This window comes from Leuresthes tenuis, unplaced genomic scaffold (assembly GCF_036924035.1).
Source record: "Leuresthes tenuis unplaced genomic scaffold, fLeuTen1.0.hap1 SCAF_20, whole genome shotgun sequence".
NCBI classification, from domain to species: domain Eukaryota; kingdom Metazoa; phylum Chordata; class Actinopteri; order Atheriniformes; family Atherinopsidae; genus Leuresthes; species Leuresthes tenuis.
Window position 1 is genome coordinate 8,508,924 of NW_027325374.1, and position 26,545 is coordinate 8,535,468.

The following is a 26,545-nucleotide window of genomic DNA, read 5'->3' on the forward strand; positions in this document are numbered from 1 at the left end:
TCAAAGCTATATGATTTTATACAATGACAAATATAGCTTTGCTCAACCCCTGCACATCTCTCCAAGCAGATCTCTGAGGTGTAACCAATACTGGAAAGAAAGGAAAATGACTGTAGCACGTTTTCCATAAAACCCTTGACTGAAATGTGAGTCCATCTCTTTGAATATAAAACCTCCACTTCAAAGGTATGAGCAGCCTCTTGTTGAGTTACAAGTGCCAGTACAAAGTCGACGTGATATTTGGTGAGAGCCTTTACGTAAAACGTCTGCATCTCTTATTTAGCCCCTCGAGCTGCTCTGCTGTCAGGTACCCCGGAGGTGACTAATGGTGGTGCTGGAGCCCGCACACGTTGTGAATGTATTTCTCCTTATGTTTCTATGTTTCTGCAGGTCACTGGTCTCAGTGTCTCCCACTGTGCTCTAAACAGTTGTCACATTGCAGCACTGGACTCTACAAAGAGCTTCGCTTGATTCTTCCTGAACACATCGACACCAAATATGCAGCGATAAGTCATATGACTGCAAACAGTGATGAAAATCTTAATATTGATCAATCAGTCATCTATATTATCACTAATAACTGGCCCCATTAATTTACAATTCTCTGTTGCTGTGGAATAAAGCATAAGGTGAATAATTTAAATCACTGTCTTCTCAATTTACAATAACATAAATGAGAGAAAAGCAGCAAAAATACTTGCATTTCATTGCATTTTTTTTGCTTTACAATATTCTTAAATGTAAAGCTGAAAGTAACACCAATTTACAAAATCCACTAATATGCATATGATTTGTATTTAGAATGTCAGAAAATTGAAAAAGACCCATGGTGAGATCTTTAGCTTGTTATATACTCAATTATCAGTCGCCCCCCCCCCCCCATCAAACATGACAGTAAAAAACAAGAGAAGCTGGAACCAGTAAATAATTAGCCTTTCTTTTCTGGAAAAAAAACTGCTGTTAACCAAGCAAGTTGCTGATTAATTTTCTGTAAAACAACTAATTGACTAATTGTTGCGTCTTGAATCATGAATTCTCTCTCACTGGATTAATTATTTCAGCACACATGATTGCACTGGAAAGTGCACCTTCCCCAGCTGCTTGGTAAAGCTTGATGCGTTCTCCATTAACATGCACACTACACTCACACCCACCACCACAGATGTGTAAAAACAGTAGATCTGCGTGGCAGACATGATGCCTGAAGTCACTGAGAGCTGACGACGAGCTGCAGGTAGCAAGGAAAGTGGGAGGCACTCCTGGCATGAGGTCTCCCTATTAGTTCTATCTCCATGGTAACCTCCACAGCCATTCCACTGTCCACTAGATGCTAGGGTGAGATATAGTCGGTGTCTAAAGGGATGTGCAATGCTGACAGCGGCGCTGCGTGGAGTTTAAGGTCAGGTTTGTGCCAAATGGTGGCCACGCTGCAAGGCCACTGTGCCATTTTGGCAGATGCATTTGTCTCATTACATAAATGAATCCCTCGGGCTAAACTGAAAGGCATCTTTGGCGTACAGCAGTTTAGAGAGCTATTGATTAAGAATGCAGATTTGCTCTGAATGAACTCAAGCACATCTGACGACACACACAACCCAGCAGGGGGAAATGAAAGCATTTGCAGCGTTGGCCAAAACAAGGTAACTCAGTTCATTAAGCAGCTGTTTTGCTTTTGTAATGGCCGTCATTATACTGCCCTGTGTATTGGCACTTGTATTGACCAAAGGCTTGTTTGCCAGTATTAAAGGGAGGTTTTCTTGTGGAGTTTAGATATCAAAGCTTAATTTTCCTTTTCTGGCAACATACTTACAACTGTTTATAGTCACACTTCTTCATATTTATGAAGTACTACTGACAGGACTCTGTTGTAATGCGCAAGAGCGCTGACACAATAACACATATTATCCAGAATCACACAGATACAAACACACCAGTTTAACAGGCTGTAAGTTGCTAAAATTAATGGCAAGTGATAGATTCTACACACATCATTTCAGCACCCTTTGTGTAGTAGCTCAGAAGGCCATCTAGAATCAATGCAAATCCATTAACACAGACAGCCAGGTGTCAGCCATGTAACAACCACTGATTTCCAGCCTCTTAACCCACTTTCAATTAGTTTCTCAACACAAGCCACCAATCACATCCGTTAACAGCTCTATATGGTTATTGTGTTTTGCCAAATTTATCAACAGAACCCTTCACAGCTTGCCAGCCAGTTGATGTCTTTCAATGAGTTTCAGGGATTTGTATCAGCTCTGCAGATTGTCAAGCTTCACAGATTGTGGCACCGATCAGCTGTTCTCAAGATCTCAGCTCCAGCTTCGCTAAACTGACTGTACGTCTTGGGTGAAGGGTTATTTTTGTGTTCTGGGTGAACATAGTGAAGTGGGAGTCATTTGCAGGCAAGAAATCAATGTCAGACATAATCAGTATGCATGTCTTGCACTGTTTGTGAAGGCTGCTGGTCCATACACGCCAACTGAAGGCAGTGGTAAGGGTGGCAATGAAAAATATGTCTCCATTAAAGGGTTTATTGGAATTTGAGGTATAAATGTGTGTATCAAGAGAAATAAATGTCAATGCATGTGTGTACAAAAGTGTGTGGTTTTGTAAATGATGAGATGTATATGATAGGTCAGCATGGTTTTGGGTCTTACCTTCGCTGCAGTCATTGCCTTGGTAACCGGTGTCGGAGCAGTCGCAGACGGCCTGGTCGTTGACCACACTGCATACCCCTCCATTCTGGCACTGGTGGTCTGGCCCACAGCCAGCTGTTACTGTGACGCCCTCTGAGCTGTCCAGCGTCACCAGTGAACCGTTAATGCTCACTGCCGTGATCCAGCCACGGAAGGCAGGGTGTTCCCGCACTGAGGGCGAGGTGAGGCGCAGGGGCGAGGAGTGGAGATCTGGTGTCACCCCACCCATGTATGTATGACTAAATACTGTCATGTCTCTTCTCTTACTCTTCACTTCCGCCCATCCCTCAAGTCGCCCATCCACTTCCAACGAGGTGTTCTTCCAGTCCCGCTTGACACGCACTGCGTGCCATCGTCCGTCACTCACTGCCACACCGGACTGCAACTCGGCTGGCTCAGCACAGAAGATGGAGAAGCGCAGGCGAAGGTGGCCGTGGAGAAGCAGCAGCTCCAGGAAGTCACAGAAGCCCTCATCATCCAGGTAAAGCAGCAGGCCCTCTTGGCTGTGAGTCCGCAGGCTGAAACTCAGCACACTCTCGCAGCAGGCATTCCACACTGGAAACCGCCCCCACTGGCTGGATACACCCCCAAACTCCAGGACCTCCCCTTGAGCCTGGCCCCCTACGCTGCACAGGCATAGTCCCAGGAAGAGCAGAGGGGCTGCCGCCCAAACGCAAACCGCCATCACACTCATACACACACTCGCTCTCACACTCACACACACACGGGAGGAGATAGAGGCTAGAGCTTGGGTGTTCCCTCTAGCCTACAGCTCATGGTGACAACTGTAGGGCACTTAATGGAACACTTTCTAGGTGTCTCAAGTGCACCCTACTGTCTTGGTAGTGCCTTTTAAAAGGGGGGACCCTGATATGATAGAGCTCCGGTGAGGGTGTCAGACAGCAGCTCCCTCTGTCCGCTCACCACACTTTGGACATCTTCTTTTGCCTTGGCCTTGTGTCTGTGTCGTCTCTGAGATGTTCAGCGTCTCCTCTCCATTCAGTCTTTCATTCTTCACTTCAAACATGAGATTCCAGGTGTGTGTCTGTGTGTTTGTTTCTGTGTATTAGATATCAGACAAATAGGAACTGAACTCCATCTTTGTGCCCTAGATAGGGCCTTATCCCCCATGCAGGCAACTCCCCACGGAGTGTGAGTATATGTGTGTGTGTGTGGCTCACACACTGATAATGGAGAGAAATGACACCGTCATAGCAGTATTTTCTCCCCCTCCTCCCTGTCTTAGTAGGGCAAGACTTAAAGTGTGTATGGGCAAATATGTGTGTGTGTGCACGCGAGGGTGAGTTATGTGTGTCTCTCACTGCCGCGTCATCACTCTCTCCAGCGACCTACAGAGAGAACAGAGACGGCACAATCAACCAGGGTCAACACATACACACGCGCGCACAAACTCTGGTACACGCACACATATGCACAAGCAAAATCCAAGACTGCTGTCATTCTCAAATTACCCTTTTTCGTGCATTTTGTACAGACACTCACACTGACCCAACACATAATTGACCTGCCCACATTATGATTATAGCTAAACATGGACTCTACATACGTAATAAATCCCACATTTTAACTTCCACACAGCCCACACAACAATGATGACTAAAGCCCAGCGCAATCAATATAGGCACGCGCGCACACAAACGGCTGCACAAACAGCACCTTCTCAATAGAGCTCCCATAATGCCGCAGGAGATTTTTAGGTGGCATACCTGCGACTGCCTTCGCGTTATAAAGTATATTCTTAATCATTGTGGGTGTCACCATGTACTTAACAGCACACTTTATTCACGAAATTAAATTAAATAATTTTTTTTCCCGTTTTATTAAGTGGTTAGTGTACCTCGCGCCACCGTCAAGGATTCCGTTTGCTACATCACAAAGAACGGGAGCAGCTCGGCGCGCTGCGGCGGATGACTCAAACCGCCTCGCTTTATCGAATTAACAGCTCTGAAGCCCATTTTCAACAGCTGAACACATCCACACACAGCCCAGCCGACACTGACTGACAATGTAATTCACGCACAGTGGGGGGCACGTATACCCTCTTCTTTGAGTCGTTGAAAAGCGGCGACATCACTGTTATCGATAGACAGAGTGAATGAATGCGGTTGAATTATCGATTCTCGATTTGCGGCCATACCTCCTCTGAAATTTCTTCCTGGTACCCGCTATTTGACAAAACGGATAATTCAGTCTCATCACCGGCACTTGGCGTATACAGCTTAGTTGTACTTTTTAAAAAAATGTATTATTTTTTTAAAATCAAACAGTTTAAATTGATTTTAGTCTACACCTGTAACGATGATGTGACAGCCTCGCCCCAGTAAATAAAAAACAACCCGCCCCCCCCCCCCTCCTCAAATCAGGCACACATGCCAGACTGGAAAAACCGACCTACCTCACGTACATCTTGTGGTTCCGTCGCAACAGTGCCGCGCGCGACTCATTGATTTTCCTTTCCATCAGAGGAGAACCTTGAATCCGCGAAACGGAGGGAGAAGTCGTGCGCCTGGTCGCAGACAGAGCCGGTCTACCGGACTGGGACACAACTATCACAGGCTCGCCTGAAGGCGACAAGGTGCTATTGCTCTCCGCCCGCGCGCGCTCTCTCCAGCTCTGATTCCATCTCTCGCGCTCACTCTCTCTGTTTGGCTCAATGTCTCTCTGTCCTCTCTCTCTCCCTTCTCCTGAGGAGGAAAAGGTGCAGTCTGGTGCTTTCGCGGCAGACTCGGCAGAGGGAGTGTCACGTGGTTGCAAGAGAGCGAAAGCGCGAATGTGTGTGTCAGAGAGGAGAGAGGGTTCGTTCGAGAGGATGGGCGGGGCCGCGCGCTGCTGCAGCACCTTGGACAGCGCTCCCCCACGGCACTAAAGAAACCGAAACATTTCTCGGAGGCAGGAATTAAAGCGAGAACCGGTGAAGATCCGAATGAGCATAGCCGTGTGTTACCGTTTTCTCAGCCTATTCAAAAGGAAGGCGGTGATTTAGAGAACTGTGGGGTGAATTCGTAGGTTCAGAGGTGTGAAACACCACAGCTAATTAAACCACAGAAGCAGAGTTATAAAATTCCCAGAAAAATGAGAAGACATAACAGCATGGCACAAAAAGAAAAAGAAAAAACAACGCAACGTTACCAAACAAAAAAAACAAAAAAACAAGCACAATTTCACAACAACAAAACCAAATACGCATAATTTCAGGAAACACAGCAACAAAACAAGCAACTCAACAACGTTTTGCAGTGTCTGACACTTAACAGAAGTTCAGAAGGGCTTCAGGTTCGTGTGTTCGGTGTGTTCAGACAGGAGATGAAGAATGGTAACCATGAACATCTGGAGAAACACCCCATGCTTAATTCTCACAGTTAAGAATGTCCAGGACAGCCACACCAGGTATATATAGATATACATATATCTTTCAGCCTAACTATTGAGCCCACCCAGGCTCAACCCCATGGGAAAGGTTTTTTTTAAACTAATATAAGGGGAGAAGCACCCCCAGTGACGGAGAGATGATACAGACTTTTTGGCTTCAAGGATCTCTCCAGATTTGATGCATCTATCTGTAATTCTGATACGGACCTGGTGACCAATAAACTACCTCGGTGTTCGACCAAGTCTGTGTCAGCAGAGTTCTTCCTGTACCATCTCTACATCGGCAGTTTGAAGGCGACCATCCATTATACACCACAGTTTCAGAAAGCACATTTCAGGAAACAGAAGTAAAAGAACATTTCAAAGCCTCCTGAGACACTGGAATTTATTTTTTCCCCAGGGTGATGACTCTGATACAATTTTTGCATTCCCGTACAGTGAATACGACATACGTCTATTGGAGAACAGTTTCTGTTGAACAGTTTGGGGGTGGAGCCAACAAGCACTTGAACTTTCTTTTCAAAGTGGCAAGCTTTACAAACTCCATATTTAATGGGGACAAGAGATGTTATTGATACGTTTTGGTTTTTGTTGTTTTTTGTTATGCTTCTTTTGATAATAATACAGTTGTTTCTAGAAAATTAGACTCTTTCTTTCAGTGTGATTTCAGCAGCGTACATTATTTTTACCCTTTCAAAAACATTTTTTATTGAATGTCCTTTGTAGGAGGACAGAAAGATTGTGCCGTTTTCATCCTATCAGCACACTTAAGGAAGCAGAGGGGAGAACAAGGGAGAAATTTATATACCAGAATTTATACAGGTCAAAAGCTGGCTGGGTATGACTTGGAGCAGGGCTAGACAGTAGAATTGGAAAGTCAAAGTTCAAAATGGAATACATCATCTTTTGAGAAATCTCACCAGGAAGAAAAAGTGATGAGTCCAGTTGCCTGTTGTCTTGAGACCTATTGATCCTGTTGGTTCATGTAACTGATGGCGGCCGACTGAGTGGTGCGATGAACATTACCTGTCCTTCCCAAATAAATCCATTTTCAATCCCTTTGTGGTAAGAATGCTTTACTAGACAATATTGGCCAAAACCACAAAGACTGGAGCTTTGATTACTTTAACCAGTACATACATGTCCACGGTTTTGAAAAATGATAGAGCACACAAATCACAATCTGTGACTAAAATCCATGCCAGAAATAGAAATAAGATTTTAATAGAAACTGACATGAAAATGTATATGAAGTCAATATATTATGCTGTTACTTTATATGACAACATTTCAGTGGCCTTCACTTGATATTTTACATGCCAGTGAAACTGGCGTAGTGAGCAGGCAGGGTCCTTATGATTTTTAAAAGATGTATCAGATGGCTCACATGCCAGATGCCCTATTCAGTTTCAGTGGCACAAGCCATGCCCACCTTGATTATACCCACAGAACGCAACAACAAAGCAGCAATTACAATATTTTACAAAACACAAAATTAAACAAAATCACGATAATTTCAGGAGCACATTCAAACGTATTTTCTATTTGTTTTAGTAAAACTTGTGCTTTCTGAAATTGTGTCATTTTTGATTAAGATGTTCATCGTGCCATTTCTCAGGGACACTGAAGGGGAAAACAAATAACAGGAAACAGAATACCCTGCTAATTTACTAATCTCTTCCAATCTGTGTCTGGTTCTTATCTCATACAGAGAACACATACTTAATCTGAACACATACACTTTACATGCCAAAATTCCCTCTGTTTATGATGTGAAAAAGCTCAGAAGCACATAAGTTTGGAGGAAGCTAGAACAAAATGCCACCCCCAAATGAAAAGCAAAATAACAACAGTCCCAGAGAGAGATTCGTACAGAGCCACAACAAACACACACTTTCTGCTAAATTTCTAACCTGAATCAAAGTCAGTCAACAGCGACTTCTACAGCATATTTCAACAGGAACCAGAAACTGCTGTTGGTTACTCACACCTTAGCTTAGCAGGTAAAAAGAGCCACAGGAGTGCAGTGGAAATTAAAAGAAGTAAACATAAACTGTCTGTAAAATGTTTTATAACAATAGAAGTTAGGTGATTAGCCTTTTGAGGATGTCAATCATGAATTGATTAAATTAATGCATGTATTACGGTTGAAATGATTACAGCAAGGATTTTTTTTACACATTAGATTGACATATGTTTGATAACGCGGCAAATTCATTGAAATGATACTCTGTAAGAGTTTACAAATACTATGCAAATGAGTTTAAACAATTAAATGATAAGAGGCTGTTGATTGATATTTGATGTTATGTAATTAATCTTATGACTCAGTATGACTGAAAATGATGATGTTCTGGAAAGCACCAGGGAGGCTGAGCAGAAGCAGATTATGCAAAACTCAGAAGCACCTAATTTAGAGTGTTTATTTAACAAAACTCAAAGCATGCAAGTTCACAGCCTGACGCGGCAAGATTTGTCCTTCTCATACACCAAAATCTGGAAAGTTCAATCATATTGGTTAGCTGTGAGTTAACTCTGACCTGATTGGACCACCTCTAACTTCAGTGCAGTGGTTGGAAATGCAAATTGTGTCACGTATGAGCATCAACAGATAGCAAAATAATTATTTTTGAATGAACTGCGAGGATTCTTCTATTACACCACACAGGATACTGCACCACTTTAACAATAATCTTCAATAACAGCTGGAGGACTCATCGAACTGAAGGACAGATCATTGGAAAACCAAAGCTGGCTGGGCTGTTTAAAATTGATCCATCAAAGCCTGAGGAGGCCAACAGGGTTTAGGATTAAAATTAAGGACAAAGACGCCTACTCTCCTTTTTAATCTCTCTGAGTCTAAGGAGGTTGTGGGTAAAACATCCAGAACAGGTAGTTTGAGGATCGAACTGCTTTAATGATTAAATCATTGTTCTATTTTATTTTATTTACAATCTTTGAATGACATTTTTATTGTATTTTGTTGGTAGAATTTTTCTTCTTTCTACTATGTCAAGCTTATGCATTTAATTAAAGTGCCGATGGCTGCCCCTAATTCATGTAAAATTACAGCTTGTGCACAACTAAATCAGGTTCATATATGAAGACTCTTGATGGCTGGTCTAGACTCTGAAATCAACACTTCCTAGACTGTGCAACTAAACCTCATAGTTGATAATATCCCACAACTGTTACACATAAGGAAGGGAGCATTTGTCTTTTTAGTTGGCCAGTGAGAGGACTTATGGAAAGATAGCAAGAAAGACGTTTGGAATTAGACAGTAGTGTTACGCCTCCATTTCATATTGCAGCCCAACGAGCTGCGTTGTAATAGTAGCTAGATAAATACGATTTATCTCAGACCATTATATATCATTAGAATCTTGTTCTGTTGTTCAGGACCCTAATCCGCCTACTTTTATGTGAGGGAAAAACAGGGCTGCTGTATTATGATCACTGGGTAACAGTTTGAATGGTTCACTTGTCATGGTGTGGCTGTTCCAATTAATGTAAATCTTGCAACACACCTTGACCTCAGAGCTCTCCAATACCTCTCACCCAACAGTTTCTGACCACTCTTGTGGTCAAAGGTGAGCAAGCACAGCCAATTCCCATAGCTTGAGAAAAGCCTTAATAGAATACATTTTTAATGACAGGATCACTTGTAGGTGTATTAATGGATAATTCCAAATTCTACCCATGGTTTGTGTCTTGTATACAACATATTCACTTCCAGGCAAAATGTACATAAATTCTAAAATACATACACAACTCTATGGATTCATTGGCAAACACACATACGGCTACACATACTGTTTTTTTTCTAGCCTCAGTCAGGGAGGGGCTCCAGCTGTGTTGAGCCGAGCTCAGGAGTGCTCTCCCTGGGTTCCCTGGGCCAGCTGCTGCTCTTTTTCTCTCCCCTTTACTGGATCTATGCCTGTCTCTGAAAGTCAGCACATGCCTCACCCCTTTCATTTGAAATTGAATAGCTTTTTCCCACCAACAAATTGTGAAATGAGGAGATGAGAAACTATCAACTGACAGCTGGGGTGTCCTGTTAAAAAGAAAAACTCCCCTGACATCAATGGAGATGCCTATCAAGATGTACTCAATCTACAACCATTAATTTTACACATTCTTTAGTCTCTCTTTTCCACAGCAAGATTATATTGTACAATCTAATGACTCTTTCATAATGGGAGATTATACGAAAGAGCATACTCCAACAAGGCAGACTATTAGACAGCAGTTCTATGGTTGAGCCATAGTATATCAGTATGCCCCCACAGCTGGAACATGAAGACTCAAATTGATCTGAGCAACGGATATTATACCAAAAGGGGTTGACCACAGAAATCTTGGCTGAGATAAAGGTGGGAGGTCTGAGCGTGCAGTTGTACACATGATTTTGTGTGTCTTCTTGTGTGCAAGGGGAGTATTAAAGATAGAGAAGAGGAGACTGGGTGGAGGAGGTGTTACCATGGAAACTATCGTAACATCTGGTGGGTTGACCACCACCATCCTACAAGCCCCTTATACTCTACTCCTCCTATTGCTATATCCCCCCAGCATGCCAGCTTGAACATTCGGACCAAATAGCATTATCAAATGATAACGTTCTTCCATGGGTACAGTGAACACACAATAGAGTAAAATGCACAAAGAGAAGGCAAAAATGACATGCAGATTTTGATAACCGCTTTTGTAACATCAATCAGGAATGATGTATTGATCAAATAACAAATAATTGATAAGTTTAGATGCTCATTCTACTTTGATACAAGTTTGATGCTCTACTTTTGTCTTTTAAGCATTTTGTGTGTTTTTTTAAGAAGAAAGAGAAGAGAAAACAAAACATAACTTCTATGAAGGACTAAACACTTTGTGAGTATAGTCATCCAAGAAGGCCAGTGCCAGTGATCCATACAAAAATTGAAAGTGTTCTTCCTTTGCTCATGCCCCACCTCGTCACAATGTTTAACTCAGCAGAGTTCAGATCAGCAGCTTTCCTACTGACAGACAAACAAAAAATTTTTAAAAAGAAACAGAATTTTCTTTTTTTTCCAGAATCCATAAAATCGATTTATTTTTATTTTGGAGCTTGATTTGATTCTTGATCATGTGAAAACTTTCAGGAAATGCCTTAAATTATACTTATTTCAACAAAAGCAATTACACAATCAGAACTCAGTGAGCTTTCTAGCCTTTGTGGGATCATCAATTTTGCTTGACAAAATTTCAGCAGAGGATATAATTATCTGCAATAATTCGGAAAGTGTGATTAGTGAACTTCAGGTAATCTTTTTTTGTTGTTGATAACTTCTGGAATGACACACTTTGTAAGATTAAGATTAAAGAAAAAAAAAAGAAGAAGCAAAAATAGTCAGACATAATGGTGGCTGTATATGGAATGCTCAAAAGCAGGTAATCTGTTTCTACAGGAGTCGCCAAGGCGTGACGTGATGCATTTGTAAGAAGCACAGAGAAATGCATTATACTATAAGCATTTTAAACTGCTGTGACTCTATCAGCTAACATTAACCAAGACAGATACGGGCTGCTGCTGATTGCATTATTCGTCATTAAAAGATGAGGCAGAAGAGCTCTGTTTTGTACATTCCTCCAAACACATTTTGTCTTCCTCGGCCTCCTTCCACTTGCTTCCCCCCTTTTTCCCCCCTCTGACAGGCTGACAGCAAGCAGTGACCCCTGACTCTTTGCCTACTCAGCAGAGGGAAGGTCACTGTATTTGTGTGTGTCTGGGTGTGTATACATATTTTCTTTATATACTATGTGTGTGTGTGTGTGTGCGGGAGTGCTTGTGCACTGGTAATATGTGTCTGAACTGCCAGCAGAGAGAATATACAGCCAAAAATAAAAGCTCATCTGTCAGCATCCAGTCGGTAAGTGTGTGCGTTTGTGCAGCCATATTTTGTGCTTGAGTTTGTCGGTTTGTGCCACAGTGCTTGGAGCTGAGCTTAACATAGTGACGTTTACCTAGTTTAAACTGTGAGTGGTGACAACATGTGGAAAAAAATTATGATCTTTTAATGGTGATATGATGTAAACGGTGGGAATATATTTAAGTGGAGCACTTTTGGTGTCATTTATGGTGGTGAGAGAACATAATGATAAGAGCATGATTTTATAAGTCGGTCAGACACTCCTGCTGTCATACAAAGAGGGTGGTCTTTGCGTACGAAAGAGTGTGTATCTGTGCGTGTGTGTAAGTTAGTTAGTGTGTGTATGCGTGAGTGTGTTTGACAGACACCCACCCTTTTCTAAATGAGATTAAATGGGAGGTTTGTCTCTAATCGTGTTGTAATGAGTTTCTGTGTAGCTCATACATTTACTAATTCCACTTGCCAATAGTGCAAACAGCCACGTGTGTGCACGTGGGTATATGTGTGTATATGTGTGTGAGATGGGAGAGGTCACCTCCTTGCAATCTCACTCTCATTTATAACAATACTGCCGAGCTGTCCTCATCAAAGGATTGCAATTTCTAAACACAAATAACATTAGTTCATGCGCGCAAACATGCACAAATGGACGCCCATAATCGCTCACAGACACAAGAGCAAACGTGCAGTCCATCTGTGTATGGATCTGTGTGTCATTAGGAGTCTCAGCGGGCATTACCATTGATCATCTGACCAGCAGATGGAGAGTGACCGACAAGGACCAAACAAAGCCTGTCTGATTGTAAGTGTGTGAGTGTGTGTGCACAGACATGGGGTTGAATGAGACGAGGAGAGATGTGCATGTGCATGCATGTGAGGTCAAAGGGGGGGGTCCATACTTGATTAGCTCTCAACCCACTGATTTACGCTTTTATGTGTGGCAATGTGCAGAGCTTGCTGTATGTCTGTTAGCATCAAAATGACTGTAAATCTTGACCTTTGAGCTATTACTGGTTGTCATGACAATGGACTCCCACTCAGCCTGCGGCACTCCATGCCCTACAGTTAGGGGTCAAGGGTCTGGGCAGTTTTTAGCTGTGGACCTCACACACAGAGTAGATAATGAACATAGAAAGCACTAACAAGGAACACATTGTTACCTTTAGCTGGAACCTTGGCCTTTGACCTTGTGGCCTACAGAATGTCATATCATCTGCAGGGCAGACATCCAGGACCCCAAAGTGGAGTTCACACAGCCCACATATGCCCAAACAAATCTTGACTAAATTCTATTTGATTTTATGCACTACATAACTAAAAGGAGGGACTCACTCAAATGCTATACAATATGATTTCTCATTTAAAGAAAGTCATTCACCAGCGAAAGCACACATGTTAATCCTTCAATAAAGGGCTGAATGCATTTTCTGAAATGCAGTACAATCTCAAAGCCACTGTCTAAAATCTTAAGCTTTTTTAAATATATCTGCATTCAAACAATGACCAACCTCTTAGCCAAGTTATTTTTTGTCTGGATATATGCTGACTACACCAGCAACCCTGACACACTGGCTATTGTTTGGAAGAGGCTACAGCCAAATTTATGCCTCAACAATCCTGCAGTGGAGCCGGTGTATGCGACCTAGGCCCTGTGTAATCATCTAGTGTTTCTGCATAGGTCTGCTGTTTAGACTCCAAAACTCTAGCTGTGAGGTGTCTGACACTGGTTCAAACAATGATGACTGAATGCAAAAGTTAGTGGATGTAACTGGTTCTTGCCAGAAAATGCTGATTGACATTCCGTTTTACCATGTCAGCAAACTATAAGCATTTTCCGTCACTAACTAGAACACAAAGAAGACATGGAGCTGAGCTATTATTAATATCATTTGAAACGTTTGTGGAAAAATGCTTATACCATTCCTGTACTTTCTTCTGTGTGTTCAGGGTGAACTATCCTAAATGAGACTGCACGAGAGGCAAAAAACACATTTATGCCCATGTACAGACAGCGATGTAGCTTACCCATAGCCTGATGTGCACCTTCACAGAGATGTAACTATGTATCTTGAAGATGCCACTCATAGAAGCTGTGATTTGTCAACTTGCATACAAATCTGCTCAAATACAATGTGGCACACAAATGTAAGATGTAAGTCAGTAATTCATTCAGTAATATCTTTTAACATCAATTTCAGCAAAAGTTTCAGGAAAAGTGATTGTAGTTTAACAGTTTTAGCAGCTTCCCAGTGACATTGTTATAGAACAGGAGTTTTAGTTTTCAGAAGTCAACTGGCGCTTTGGTGAACTAAACTGCAAACACACACTATGTGTCACTTACTAAGTCTCTGCTGTTGGCTCTGCATCAATCTGATGTTTAATCATATATTCAGCTTGTCTGCCCGCACTCACCAATCAACAATCTATCAAGTAAGCCTTTAGACTGCGAGACCTACAAAGGATATTATGCAGACTCCTCTGAAAATGTCCCCAGCTAAAAAGCAGGTTCAAATCCAACATTCCTTGTTTTGAAAAATCAAAGACTTCCCAAGATGTTGGGACCTAGTTGAAGGGATTTTCTCTAATTCAGCAAGTGTTTTAATGAGGATTATTAGTACGGATGTTGTGGGGTAAAGTCTCGCTCAAAGCATTCTTGTGGCATTCCAATTCATCCCTAAGTTGTCTCTCTATCCAGGAAATTCGGGCTCTTCTTCACCAAACAGAGAAAAAGAATTCCTTTATTAACCTTCCAAAAAATGGAATCCTGTCTCATTATTCAAGATCACCGTATGCTCTTGCATTAAAATTTGAAAATATGCCGCAGACATGATGCATACTAAATTAATTTTGTATTGATTAAACACATGAAGTGCCCCATTTGAGTGTCTGTATGAGCTGGAGTAGATGGGTGCAAGCGTGAACACTCAGGCCATGGGGTAGAGGAGTGGCATGAATTAGGAAGTGTAAGCAGGGAGAGGAGGGTTACTATGACAACAGGGGAGAATGGTCCAGGTGACAGTGAGATAGTTGAGATGCTAATTGTCCATTTTCAATCCTCCATAAAGTTTAACAGCCATTCTGCCTCCACATGTTATTCTAACTCAGTCACAGAGGATACCTCCGGGATGTAAAGCTATTCCTCCCCCCCTCCCTCCTTTTATATTCATAATGACATCCCTGTCCTCCCTCCACACCTCTTCGTCTCCTCCTCCTCATTCCTTCTGCCATCACAGGCAGAGAAAAGGAGAGTATGTAAATATCGTACACGATTTGGGAACGTGTGCGTTTCTCATGAGGCAGACCATCACCTGATCATCAGAGTCTCTTCCATCCATCTCTCTTTCGTTCTTTTTTAGGGAAGACTATAAGGCGAATGAAACGCTCCTCTCCTCATTTCTTCTTGTCCAAATTCATCTCCCTCTAGGTCCCCCCCTCCCCCCCCCCCAACACACACACACACACACACACACAGACACACACACTCACACACTCCTCATGCTGTTTATCTCCACCACTGCTCCCTCCCAACGCACTGCGTTTAACTACTTTGTTCCCCTTTAAGATAAAGATAATTAAATCAGCAGCTAAATGAGAGAAACTGTGCTGCTGGCATCACCATGGTAGCACTTTGATGTTCTATTTTTGCGTGATAGTATCAACATCATGTCGTCGGTTCCAAATTGCTGTTGCACACCCTCACACAAAATTATACACATATGCACTATTGATGTCTTCACACCTCACAATGCACTCACTCCCTCCCACCCCCTCCTCCTACACTTACTGTACACACAAAGACACATTTGACACGCTAAGCTCTACTTTCTTCGGTCCTTTTTCTTGTCATCCAACCACAGCATTCTTTACTGCTGATCTCACCCACTTCTTTTCTCTCTTTCCTTCCTTCTCCAGTCCCCTCTCATTTCTAATCTTAAGGCGCTCCCTCTCTTTCTCCCCCGCCCCCTTCCTCTCGATCAGCAGGTTGCTAGGCAACTGTGCTCCATTGATCTGGGGGAGCATGATGACAAGCTCCCATAACTGTCATGAAAACTCACACAAACACAGGCATGCACATGAATGCACACACAGTTACTGAAGATGTCTGGTGTCACCTTTAAAATGAAGGCATCTGCTTATCTGATAAGAACAAGAAACGGGAGGCGCAAAGGAGGAGGGTCAGAGAGGTACAAATGACAGAAGAAGAAGAGGAGGAGAGAATGGCGCTCTATGTTGCTTACCTTTTCATATCCTGCCTTTTACGGTTTCCATTATCATTCCTTATTTCTTCCTTCAGTTGTCCCTTTGTAACCCTTGCCATCCCTGGAAAACAATTACCTTCCCTGGTGGTCTTGCTAAATTCCCAATCTGATCCAACTCACATTCATCATCATCTCAAGCCACCAACTGGCTCCGTTCCATTCGTGCCTCCACTTCAGCACTTATTACTCACACTGCCACTATAAAATAAAACAAAGAAGATGGTGTAAGAAAAAGAGACGGCTTCTGAAAGTAGTAAAAAGTGTAAGGATCAGATGTAAAATGTGTGAATGCTATGAAAACAGAATGAAATATCAATTTGTGTCTAAATACTTTAGGTGATAGCAGCTCAAAAGCCTGTCTGAAAGAAAGACTGCTGAATACTAACCTTGATTTGGTTGAACTATCGAGTGAGGCATATGTTGAATTAAATAACACCAAAGTGCTCAAATGAATAGATTTAACTCAAGAGGCTATCTCATATCTATCTATCTCTTAAAAAAAATAAATCAGTTTATCCCCCAAAACTTTGAACTTTGACTTAACAGTCTCATACTTTTTCAATAAGCAGCCCTTTACAAGTGAGAATGTGATGTATGGAACATATGGTCATGTGATATTCAGTTACATATTCAGAGAAAAGTGTTTACAAAAGTCGTTATACTTGTTAAATTTATTCTTTTTTTAAAATAGCCATAAAAAATCACTAGGGTTGACACACATTTCCAAGGTAACAAAGTAATTTATCTTGTGAAACAGATTTGTTTCAGATGTGTAGAGAATGCACATGTCCTGGTAACAGAAAGAAAACTGTGACTTCCCTTCTGTCTTTTTGTCCAATGCTTTACCATTGTTAATTTATTGCAGTCATGGAGTGCTTTGTGCAATAGTTGTAGACAAAACCTACACTCGCAAAATTCTCAGATATTCCTCAAAGTCATTTTCATGTGTCTTAGTAAGACACTACAAAGTATAGTCGACACAGTTACTTTGTGGATTCTCTGTGACCACTTTATCAGAAAAATTTGGGGCGCAGATGTTCAAAGAAGCCGTTTCATTGTGTTAGTTTTGTCTCTGAGAGCTTTGAGCAACAAATTTTTTGCTGTCACGCTCTGTGTAAAATGAAGACTTGTTTCTACAGTGCCGACAGAAAGTTTTCAGGCCCTTCAAAGTTTTACACATTTGGGCAGGTTTCACAATCATCTTTCAGTCATTTTAGACAATTTTTTTTTCTCATCAATCTAAAAATAATTGTCCACAATTCTGAAGCAAGAACAGACTTCTAGGTAATTGTGTGAAGAAAATATAAAACCTTCATTTATGGTACATTAAAATTTCGTGACAGCCTCATGTCTTCTTGAGAATTATCCTACACGCCTGGAACACCTTTCCTTTGCAAGTTTCTCTTATTCTTCTTGACAGAAGTCTTTAAGTTAAAGCAGGTGAGCCCATCAGTGCATGGCTAATTTCTGGGCCTTGACTGCAGAGAGGCTCTGGTGGGTTCAGGTCCAAGCTCTGGCTAGGTAACAGAGTTTTCACAGAGTTTTCCCAATGTGTTTTCTTGGTGAAGTGTTTCTTCAGATTTTTTTTCCATCTGGCCAAAGATCCTAAACAAAGGTTATCTAATGAGGATTGCCCTGTATTTGTCTGCATCCATCAATCCCTCCATGCTGACAGGTTTGAGAATAGTATGAATGAGATGATTATTAGTGCCTGGTTTATGCCACACAAACTGCTGAAAACCGTGGTAAAATGGTTAAGCCATTGTTTTATTTGATTAGAGGATTTAACTTGTCATGGTCTGATAGTCATTCAGGTGCCGTTTGGCATCTTTTCCCTAATTGGCTGTCATGTGCTTTTTAGAGGGGAATGGTTCATGTCTAACCACTTTACTAAACAAATTTGACTGGTAGAGTGCTGTATTGATAGTTTTCCTTCTGAACTGTTCTTCCATTTGAACAAGGGAACCGTGGATCTTATTCACAGTTACCTGTTTGACCAAGGCCCTTGATTACTCAGTATGGTTGAGTCTGTTGGTGATTACCAACTTCTTCCAATTTAGAAGCATCTATGTCACAGAAATGTTTGTGTATTCTTCCCAAAATCTGTCTGTAATAACTACATTCCTCCACATCCCCAAAACATAGTAATCTGACAAACTAAGGTTGTGAATGGTGAGATGGCACAAGATAACCCTACAAGAACCACAGACCATGGATAGTAAACTGTGTGACCCCTAACCATGTGTATTCTTCTAATCCTAACCATATCTTGACTCCTAATCATAACTACTTGCTTTAGAGAATGAATTAGAAAAGTGAAAAGAAAATCTTGTACACTTTCATGGAAGTCCCTCCTTCCTTACTACCTTTCCTCTTTAATTCATCAACAGTGTTGAATGCGTGCATTGTCATGTAATGAATTATACAATAGAACCTGTATGTGATTATGGAGATTGAGTCAGTAATCTTGCATAGTAATCACTGAGTGTTAACTCAATGGCTATGTGATGATAGCCATTGAGTTAACACATGATGTTAACATCATTACATAGTCAACCCTTTAGGTAAATCAGTGACAACAGAGTTTTTGAGCAATTAGCATAAAACTGCACTATTTTGTGCAGTGGACTGATGTAACTGTTACATATAATGTTGTGATCAGTTTGAGTTTAGATAGTTCTCTTAATCTCCAATCTTTGGTGTTACAACCCCAATTCCAAAAAATTGGGATGCTGTGTAAAAATGGTAATAAAAACAGAATGCAACGATTTTCCAATCTCATAAACTAGTTTTATCTACAATAGAACATAGAAAACATCAAATGTCTAAAGTGAGACATGTTAGTATTTTAATTTACAATTTTGTGAAAGATTAGCCATTAAATTCTACATTACAGTACATAATATCAACAGATTAAGAGAATCTGGGCACATCTCTGTGCTGAATGAACAAGATGAAGAATCAATATTGGATGTCCATGATCTTTGAGCCCTCGGGCAGCACTGCATTAAAGACAAACCTGATTCTCAGTAACACTTCCAGAAATCATTGTCTGTAAACACACTACATTGTGCTATCCATAAATACAGGTTCAAGCTATAGCATTCATAGAAGCAGCCATATATGAACATGATCCAGAAAAATTGCCATCTTTTGTGGGTAAAAGCTCATTTAAAATGGACTGAGGCAAAGTAGAACACTGTTCTGTGGTCAGATTAATTGGAATTTTACATTTGTTTTGGAAATCAGTCTGCATCTCTGCTAGTACGGTGGTACCTTAGTGCCTATGGAGCTGGCAACTTGCACATCTGGAAAGCCCAATCAATACTGAAAGGTATATACAGATTTTAGAACAACATATGCTCTCAGCCAGGCAACGTCTTTTTCAGTGAAGGTCTTACATCTCCATAAGGTCCAGCAAATGGTCTCCAGAGACAGACACAAGGAGGCACGTTAACAGGTTTTATTTTCAATAAAACACAGGTTATTAACTTCTGGACTATTTACAAGGTCAGGATAAGGGTCAAATGACGCAACAATATCTGTGGAAGAACTTCTTGTTAGTATCGCATTTGATAGGTACGTTTTGTGGGCCAGTATCCAGAATAAATCCATATGTTAGAGAAGGGAAAGGAGAATGTAACTGGCCAGAGCTGTAGTTTACACAGGCTTTTCTGCTCAGTCAAAACATGACTGCTGAGGCAGTAAACACACTTTGGAATGAAATCCCATGTAAATGTAAATGCAGAAAGATCCAAATTATGAAATTCAGTGGGTTACTCTCCTGAAAGGACCAGAGGAACAAGATCACTAAAAGAAAACAAGGATCTTACCTGAATGTGAGAGAGAGGTAAAACCTGCTGAGAAGGCACACTGGCAGCAAATTTGATGTATTGAGCCACAGGTGCGACCAATAACTACTCAGTATCTGGTAACGCCACAAACATGAGACAAAAGGTAAAAGGAAGGAGACACAAAAGGAAAAAGAAGCACAGCTAGACCCTCAAAGTACTTTGACACTATCCACTGTAAGACCTTATAAACATAGCATCAACCAATTCACACTTATTGTGTGCAAAAGATTCTATGTTGAGCATCAGTGGACTTCATCCAAGTTGTAAAAAATGGGAGAAAAAGTGTTTTCACCTAAAAATTGTTAGAAAATGTAGGTACACAAATGAGACACAATATTGCCAAAACTACTTAAAAAGGCTGCCACAAATGGGGCACCAATCTGAAATAATTTTCAGATAACATACTGAAATGATGAAAATTGAAAAAAAAAAATCCTGTATAAAATATGCAATCAGAGCAGCGTGTCATACAGAAAACCATTTTTGGGGTCTTTCAACTGAATGATATACAGTCAGAACATACTGAGTCTCTGAATGCTACATACTCATCAATCAACCCTCCAGAGTGAACACAAAAGGAACGTTTTGAATGAAGCTCTGTGCAAGACTGAGGCAGAGAGAGAAGAATGTTTCTCTATGATAAAGACCTTGAGATGCATCAGTAAAGGAACAAAAAGCAGACTGAAATGACTTCATCGCAATGACATGTAATCAATTAAGACGTAGTATGAATCACTGACAAGCCTTAACTCATTTAGCTTAACATTATAAAGATATAAGATGAGAACGTTAGTGCTGCATGGGAGTCATGAATCATTTAAGTCAATGATATTCAACATTTGAAGACATTTAAGGACAGCAGATTTCATGACAATCCATTCTGAAATCTTAATTTTTGGTTAAACTGGTATGAAGGAGCACAAACCAAAATATTATTTCTATTATTTTATGTAATGGCAAACAACTATCAAAAGATATATCAAAGAAAATGTTATTCTGCTCATCTCTTCAATGAAAAGCCAATATAAATGTAGGCAATAACAGTGCAGATCATGGATTTTCTGAATGATAGGGAGAGGAAAGGAACTTCTACGACATTTAACATGTAATAATAAATGAATGCATTGCTGCAATGAGTTATCTAATTGAAATATAACAATGTAGTACTTGTTGACAAAGAAAATTAGATAATTGATTGATTTAATTGCAAGCTTTATTGCTTATGGTCAGCGTAAGAAGTGCAGATGGAAATATTAGAGCTAAAAGAGAAAATGCTTTTTTTTCTCTTTTTTTTTTCCTTGTAGTTACCAGCTGTAGGTTTGTCAAGTGTCCAAAGCAAAATGGTCTGGTTCCAGAGTGACAGACTCCCTTTAGTCATTTCATCTCAGTTCTCTTCACCTGCCAAGCTCAACATATCCACAGACGTGCAATTCTTCTTTGTCAGCTTCGCACTTTTAAACATTTCTAAAACCAACAAATAGTTAAGCTCGGAAAAAGAATACAATGCAGGAGAAAAAAATCCCCAGTCTCTTACACTTCTTCATCTCACTTTTCCTCCCCCACTCCCACTCATTCTCTGACTTCACTTCAGACTCTGGTGGCTTTGTGCTGGCATCTCTCCAGCAATTATCTGGTTGGTTCCACTCTGACGCAACTCAGACTCCAGTCATCTTCTTCTTCGTCATCAGCTCCTGCTCCCTCAGTGAAAGTGAGTCTCCCTCTCTGACATCGACTCCCACTCATCTCCAGAATGGGCATCAGTTCTATATTTGCCCAACTTTTTCTCTGGTTAAATCTCATCTTCATCTCCTCTGTGGCTCTTCAGTCAGATTGACACCAGCATCAGCTCCACTCTGATATGGCGGTAACTCCACTTTGGCCCTGACTACATGCCAGCTGTGCACCAGCTCTGAATCATCTCTACACAAGCCTCAAACCTGAGCCTGTCCATTTTCCAATCCAAAAGTCATACCAGCACAGTGCTTGGACACATACCCAGAGTTGTGCCTGAATAATCAGAACTCATGCAGGCTTTTTCAGAATTGGCTGTATTGGTATGCTGATGTCAGTCTATCGTGAGATCAGTCAACCACTTCAGCTCCGGCTCAAACATCTAAACAAATATTATGGAGATTACCAAGAAAATGTTTTTATTCATTTCAGGTTTTTTTTTTATATTAAAAAATGGTATGAAAAAGGATGAATTCTACTGATTATAAATATATCTGACCTTTTCTCTGGCATTATCAGCAGTTCAAATGTTCAATTAGTGCTAAAATATCGAAACTAGCAACCTTGGTTCTGAGACAACACTTTTGACAACAATTTGAGGTTTATATTTGTAGTTTTGATTGAAATGCCTTAACAACAATTCAACAGACTGCAATAAAATTTGGCGTAGACCCTGACAAGATGTTGGTGTCCAATAATGCTACTGTTTGAGCTGAATGGTTATGTGTTTATGGACAATAATCATATTATCTACTTAGCATTTAGCTCAGAGCTATGCCGTTTGTAAGAAGAGACTCAAAGAGCGGCTTGAATGGCAGTAGCGTGTGTTCAACTCAAAGCTTGGCCTGAATGAGTATGACAGCAACGTAAGCTCTGTCAGGGTCATTATTATTATTTATTATTCTATACCAAGAACCTAGACAACCACTCACATGTGGTAATTCATTGCTATTTTATTGCTAATGAATTTATTAATTTATTTGATGAATTTGGGGCTGCATGGTGGTGTGGTGTTTAGCACCTTTGCCTCATAGTGAGAGGGTTCCAGGTTCAATCCCCACCTGGGGCTCTTCTGTGTGGAGTTTGCATGTTCTCTGACTTTGTTCCACTATCCAAAAACATGCATGTTAGGTTAATTGGTGACTCTAAAATTGTCCTTAGGGGTGCATGGTCTCATTTGTCTCTGTGTGGCCCTGTGATGGACTGGCAACCTGTCCAGGGTGTACCCTGCCTCTTGGCTGATGGCTCCAGCCCCCCCACAACCTGACTGACAGATTCAGCGGGTATAGAAAATGGATGGACATTAACTTGACAATTTGTCATATGGACAACATTAGTATATAGAAAATGTAAAACTTAATTCAGCAATTCAAAGGTTCTTTAAAACTCTTTAATCAAAGTCCGTCAATAGAATAAATCAATTCATTGAGTGGACGTCCAGTCTGTTGTTTCACCATATCAAGATGTAAAGAGCTCTATGACGAGCAACAATAAATAGATAGTAAATACTTAAACTGGGTGGACAGAACACCAGCAGAAAGCATTTGCTGTCATTATATGATAAACCAGTTTATATTTAGGTATGGATCAGGTCTTTTCGATGTATGTGCTCTGGAAAGAGAAATCATAGAGTTGGTTGGCCGCAGTAACAGTAGATGTTTGGTGCAGATCAAAGACATCTTTTCAGGAGAGAAACCTCTTATCAGCTGTGAAGCATGATGGTGGATATGCCACTAAAAGTTGTTTTGCAACCTTAGGGACTGGCTGTTTGCTGTCACTTATCCTGTCACACAAAAATTGGACTGTATCTCAAACAGAAATCGCCTTTGGTTGTTCATACTGATAAAACAGAGGTGGTGTAGTGCTGTATCAGTGTGTATTTTATTATAGCATTCTGTGGTTGCAGAACCAGCTGAGGGATGTCACTGGAGCAATGTCATGCCATGTCAGATCTCCCAAACACATACATAAACCTGGCTGTGTGATTGGCTCTGCTGCTGCCTCAGAGGCACCTGAACTTTGACCCCTCATTGCTGAGGGGTTTACAAATAAAACATGCAACAAAGGTGGATCCAACCACACTTAAACTGTGAGTCTTGCATCATATCAAAGAGCCATATCATCATATCAAAGAGTGTGTGAATATCAAGTGTAAACTTAACAGGAAGTGAACCTTTCATGAGGATATTGATTATCAGCCCACAAGAAATGGCTAAAAAATAATAAATAGAGGGCTATTGAATGGTTTTGTCAAAGCACAGATCCCATCCAGATCCCAGAATCCCATGAAATTGTCATGGTGTGATTTAAAATGGGCAGTACATACCAGAATACCTTAAAACATCTTGAGGGTTGATCCAGCCAATGTAATCTAGTTCACATAACAAAGGTTTTTCTGTGAAGAAGGTCTTCTGAGGCCAAAAGGAGTGCAAACGTTTCCCACATAATAATATCTATTAACATTTTTTTCTGTCTGACTTCTACTGACTCCTGCATTGCTTGCATCTTAAGGTTGGAGAAGAGCAAATATGGAAGAGTCCACATCTGCACTGCTTCTTTAATCTTATGATCAATATTATACTCAAAAACAGCGACATCAAGACAAGTGGAACCCTTTCTCTTGAAAATAAGTTAGAAAAAACAACAGATCTTTGGACCTTCCCTGACCTCATTGGAAAAGGTTATCAGGACAATGAAAGGTGGTTGATAATAACCACAGAAGTTTTTCTCTTCCAGACTCTGCAATAAGTAACCAGGCATGTTTAGACTAAGCTGTGATGTGGGTCTGCGGTACTGAAGCTGCAGGTGCTAAATAGATATTTTACAAAAAGTGCTCTATTATAACTCATATAATACAAAGTTATGTTTTTCACATCAAGGTTATTTCATATATAATATAATCATAATAAGATATATTAGAAAATATTGTATTGTATGTACTATAAAGTATTACTATAAAGTATTATGAAATATTACTTTATCATCAAGGCTCCTAAGAAAGAAAGAGAAAAGGCTCAAAAGACTCAAAAGGGAAAGATATTCCTGTCTCTGAATGTTTACACATATTCCCCTGTATTCATCTTTATCTAAATTTATTTTACACGTTTCATACGCATCAATAAATATAATCGATTGTCACCTTTTAAGTTGCAGCCACAAAGAATTGTTGGTCGGAATTATCTCCTTTCTTTCAGAAACGTTGGTCTAGTGTTTCCTATGCTGAAGGAAATAAAGTTAAGCACTGATGCTCTTTTTCTTTGGTATTTAGAGAATCTGTACAGCTCTTATGGATGCTACTCAGATGCTCCTGAATCATTCATCTTAATTAGGAACATTCCAAAGCTAAAAAGACTATTCAATATGACCAAAAGTTTCTTGGCACAAACTTCAACACTGAATAAACTCTGAAGGCTCGTGAACAGAAGCTTCTTTCATTACATTGACTCCAAATGTTTCGTCTTTTGTTTCTGGTAAGACAAAGGAGAACACTGGCGTCTTAATCTGCAAAACATTTGCTTTTAACCATCAATTCTATAATTATATTTGCAATGGTTGAAGACAGTGAAAGAGAATCAGTCATGCCAATGTAAACATGGGTCCCTCATTCTATTACTCGAAATAGTCAAAGCTCATGTCGGACCAACAGTTTTTGATGAGTAGGTTTTTGCAGATTCAGTGCAAAAACTGAGTCCAAACGGATAATATTGACTTGGTAATAATGACTTTCTTATCTTACAGTCCATCATATCATCATTCTTAGTTGCTATACCCGTAATAGATTCACATTCTTTGCCAAGTACAGTACCACAGACTGTTGTGGCTACGTTCCCCGAGCCTGTATATGAGCTTATGAGAGTAATCTCAGGAGTCATACCAGAAGTTCATGAACAAACAATCTGAGGCCTCAGAGCCTAAAATGGCCCACTCAACTCTGTACTTATTGTAGACTTTTAAGGCTCAGTTGGTTCAACAGCTTTTTTTGTGTGTGAAACCACAGCTACTTGAAAGAGTCAACATGGAGGAGACCTTTGGATGGGTTTTGTAGGCCTCAATTGCCGCAACAGAACAGCTAGTTATTGGAGGTCAGACAGAGGATCCTGAAGGTGAATGCTGAGAAGAAAGGGTTGCACTAGCTAAAGAAATCTCTTTTCTGAGCTCAATCAGAGGTGTGGACGGCCTCAAGATAGAAAGAGCGGTAACAAGGAATATTGATTGTAAACTAGATAGGTCAGCACGGAGCAGAACCTAGCATTTTACCTTTGATTGAAACTCAAAAGAAGTTCTCAATGTTGAAACCTTCACCTAACAAACATAGCGTAACTGGATTAAAAAGGAAAAGGCCTTGGCGGAAAATACAAATAGAGAAAGAATTTCTTTCTTTTTTTCCAACCACATTTGAAAAAAAAACAATCAAGAAAGGACAATAAAACAGAGCATGGGCAGTAGACAGTGTTAAATGAGTCATCCTGGATATTATAGAGGAACTTGCATGTTATATATTTTAAGAAGAATGATCAAAATTAGTGAAACAGAAACTGATTTTCACTTCCCACTCTTAAATATTGTCACATTTCACGTTGGTAAATTTATTAGCATCCATTGTTACATATTCTGTGCCTTCTAAATGCCCAAATGTTTCAAATAACAGCCTTTCTATGCAATGAGTCCTCCAAATCAAATGACAAAATTCTGTGCGCCATCAGTTCATG

General features: G+C 40.5%; 1 protein-coding gene across 12 annotated transcripts in view; it reads right to left on the reverse strand.

Moving 5' to 3' along the window:
* nrxn1a (neurexin 1a) overlaps positions 1 to 5,450 on the reverse strand; it is a 57,568-nt gene extending 52,118 nt beyond the window's left edge. For 6 of the 12 annotated variants that reach the window (XM_072372901.1, XM_072372898.1, XM_072372896.1 and 3 more), the window contains exons 1-2: positions 5,116 to 5,450; positions 2,661 to 4,048 (exon numbers count right to left, since the gene is read on the reverse strand). In XM_072372901.1, coding sequence (XP_072229002.1) covers positions 2,661 to 3,393 — 733 coding nt within the window. In that variant the 5' untranslated portion in view covers positions 3,394 to 4,048; positions 5,116 to 5,450. The remainder of the gene's footprint in view (positions 1 to 2,660; positions 4,049 to 5,115) is intronic. The other 6 variants (XM_072372902.1, XM_072372900.1, XM_072372899.1 and 3 more) reach the window with 2 other exon arrangements.
* Positions 5,451 to 26,545: the final 21,095 nt, after the last annotated feature.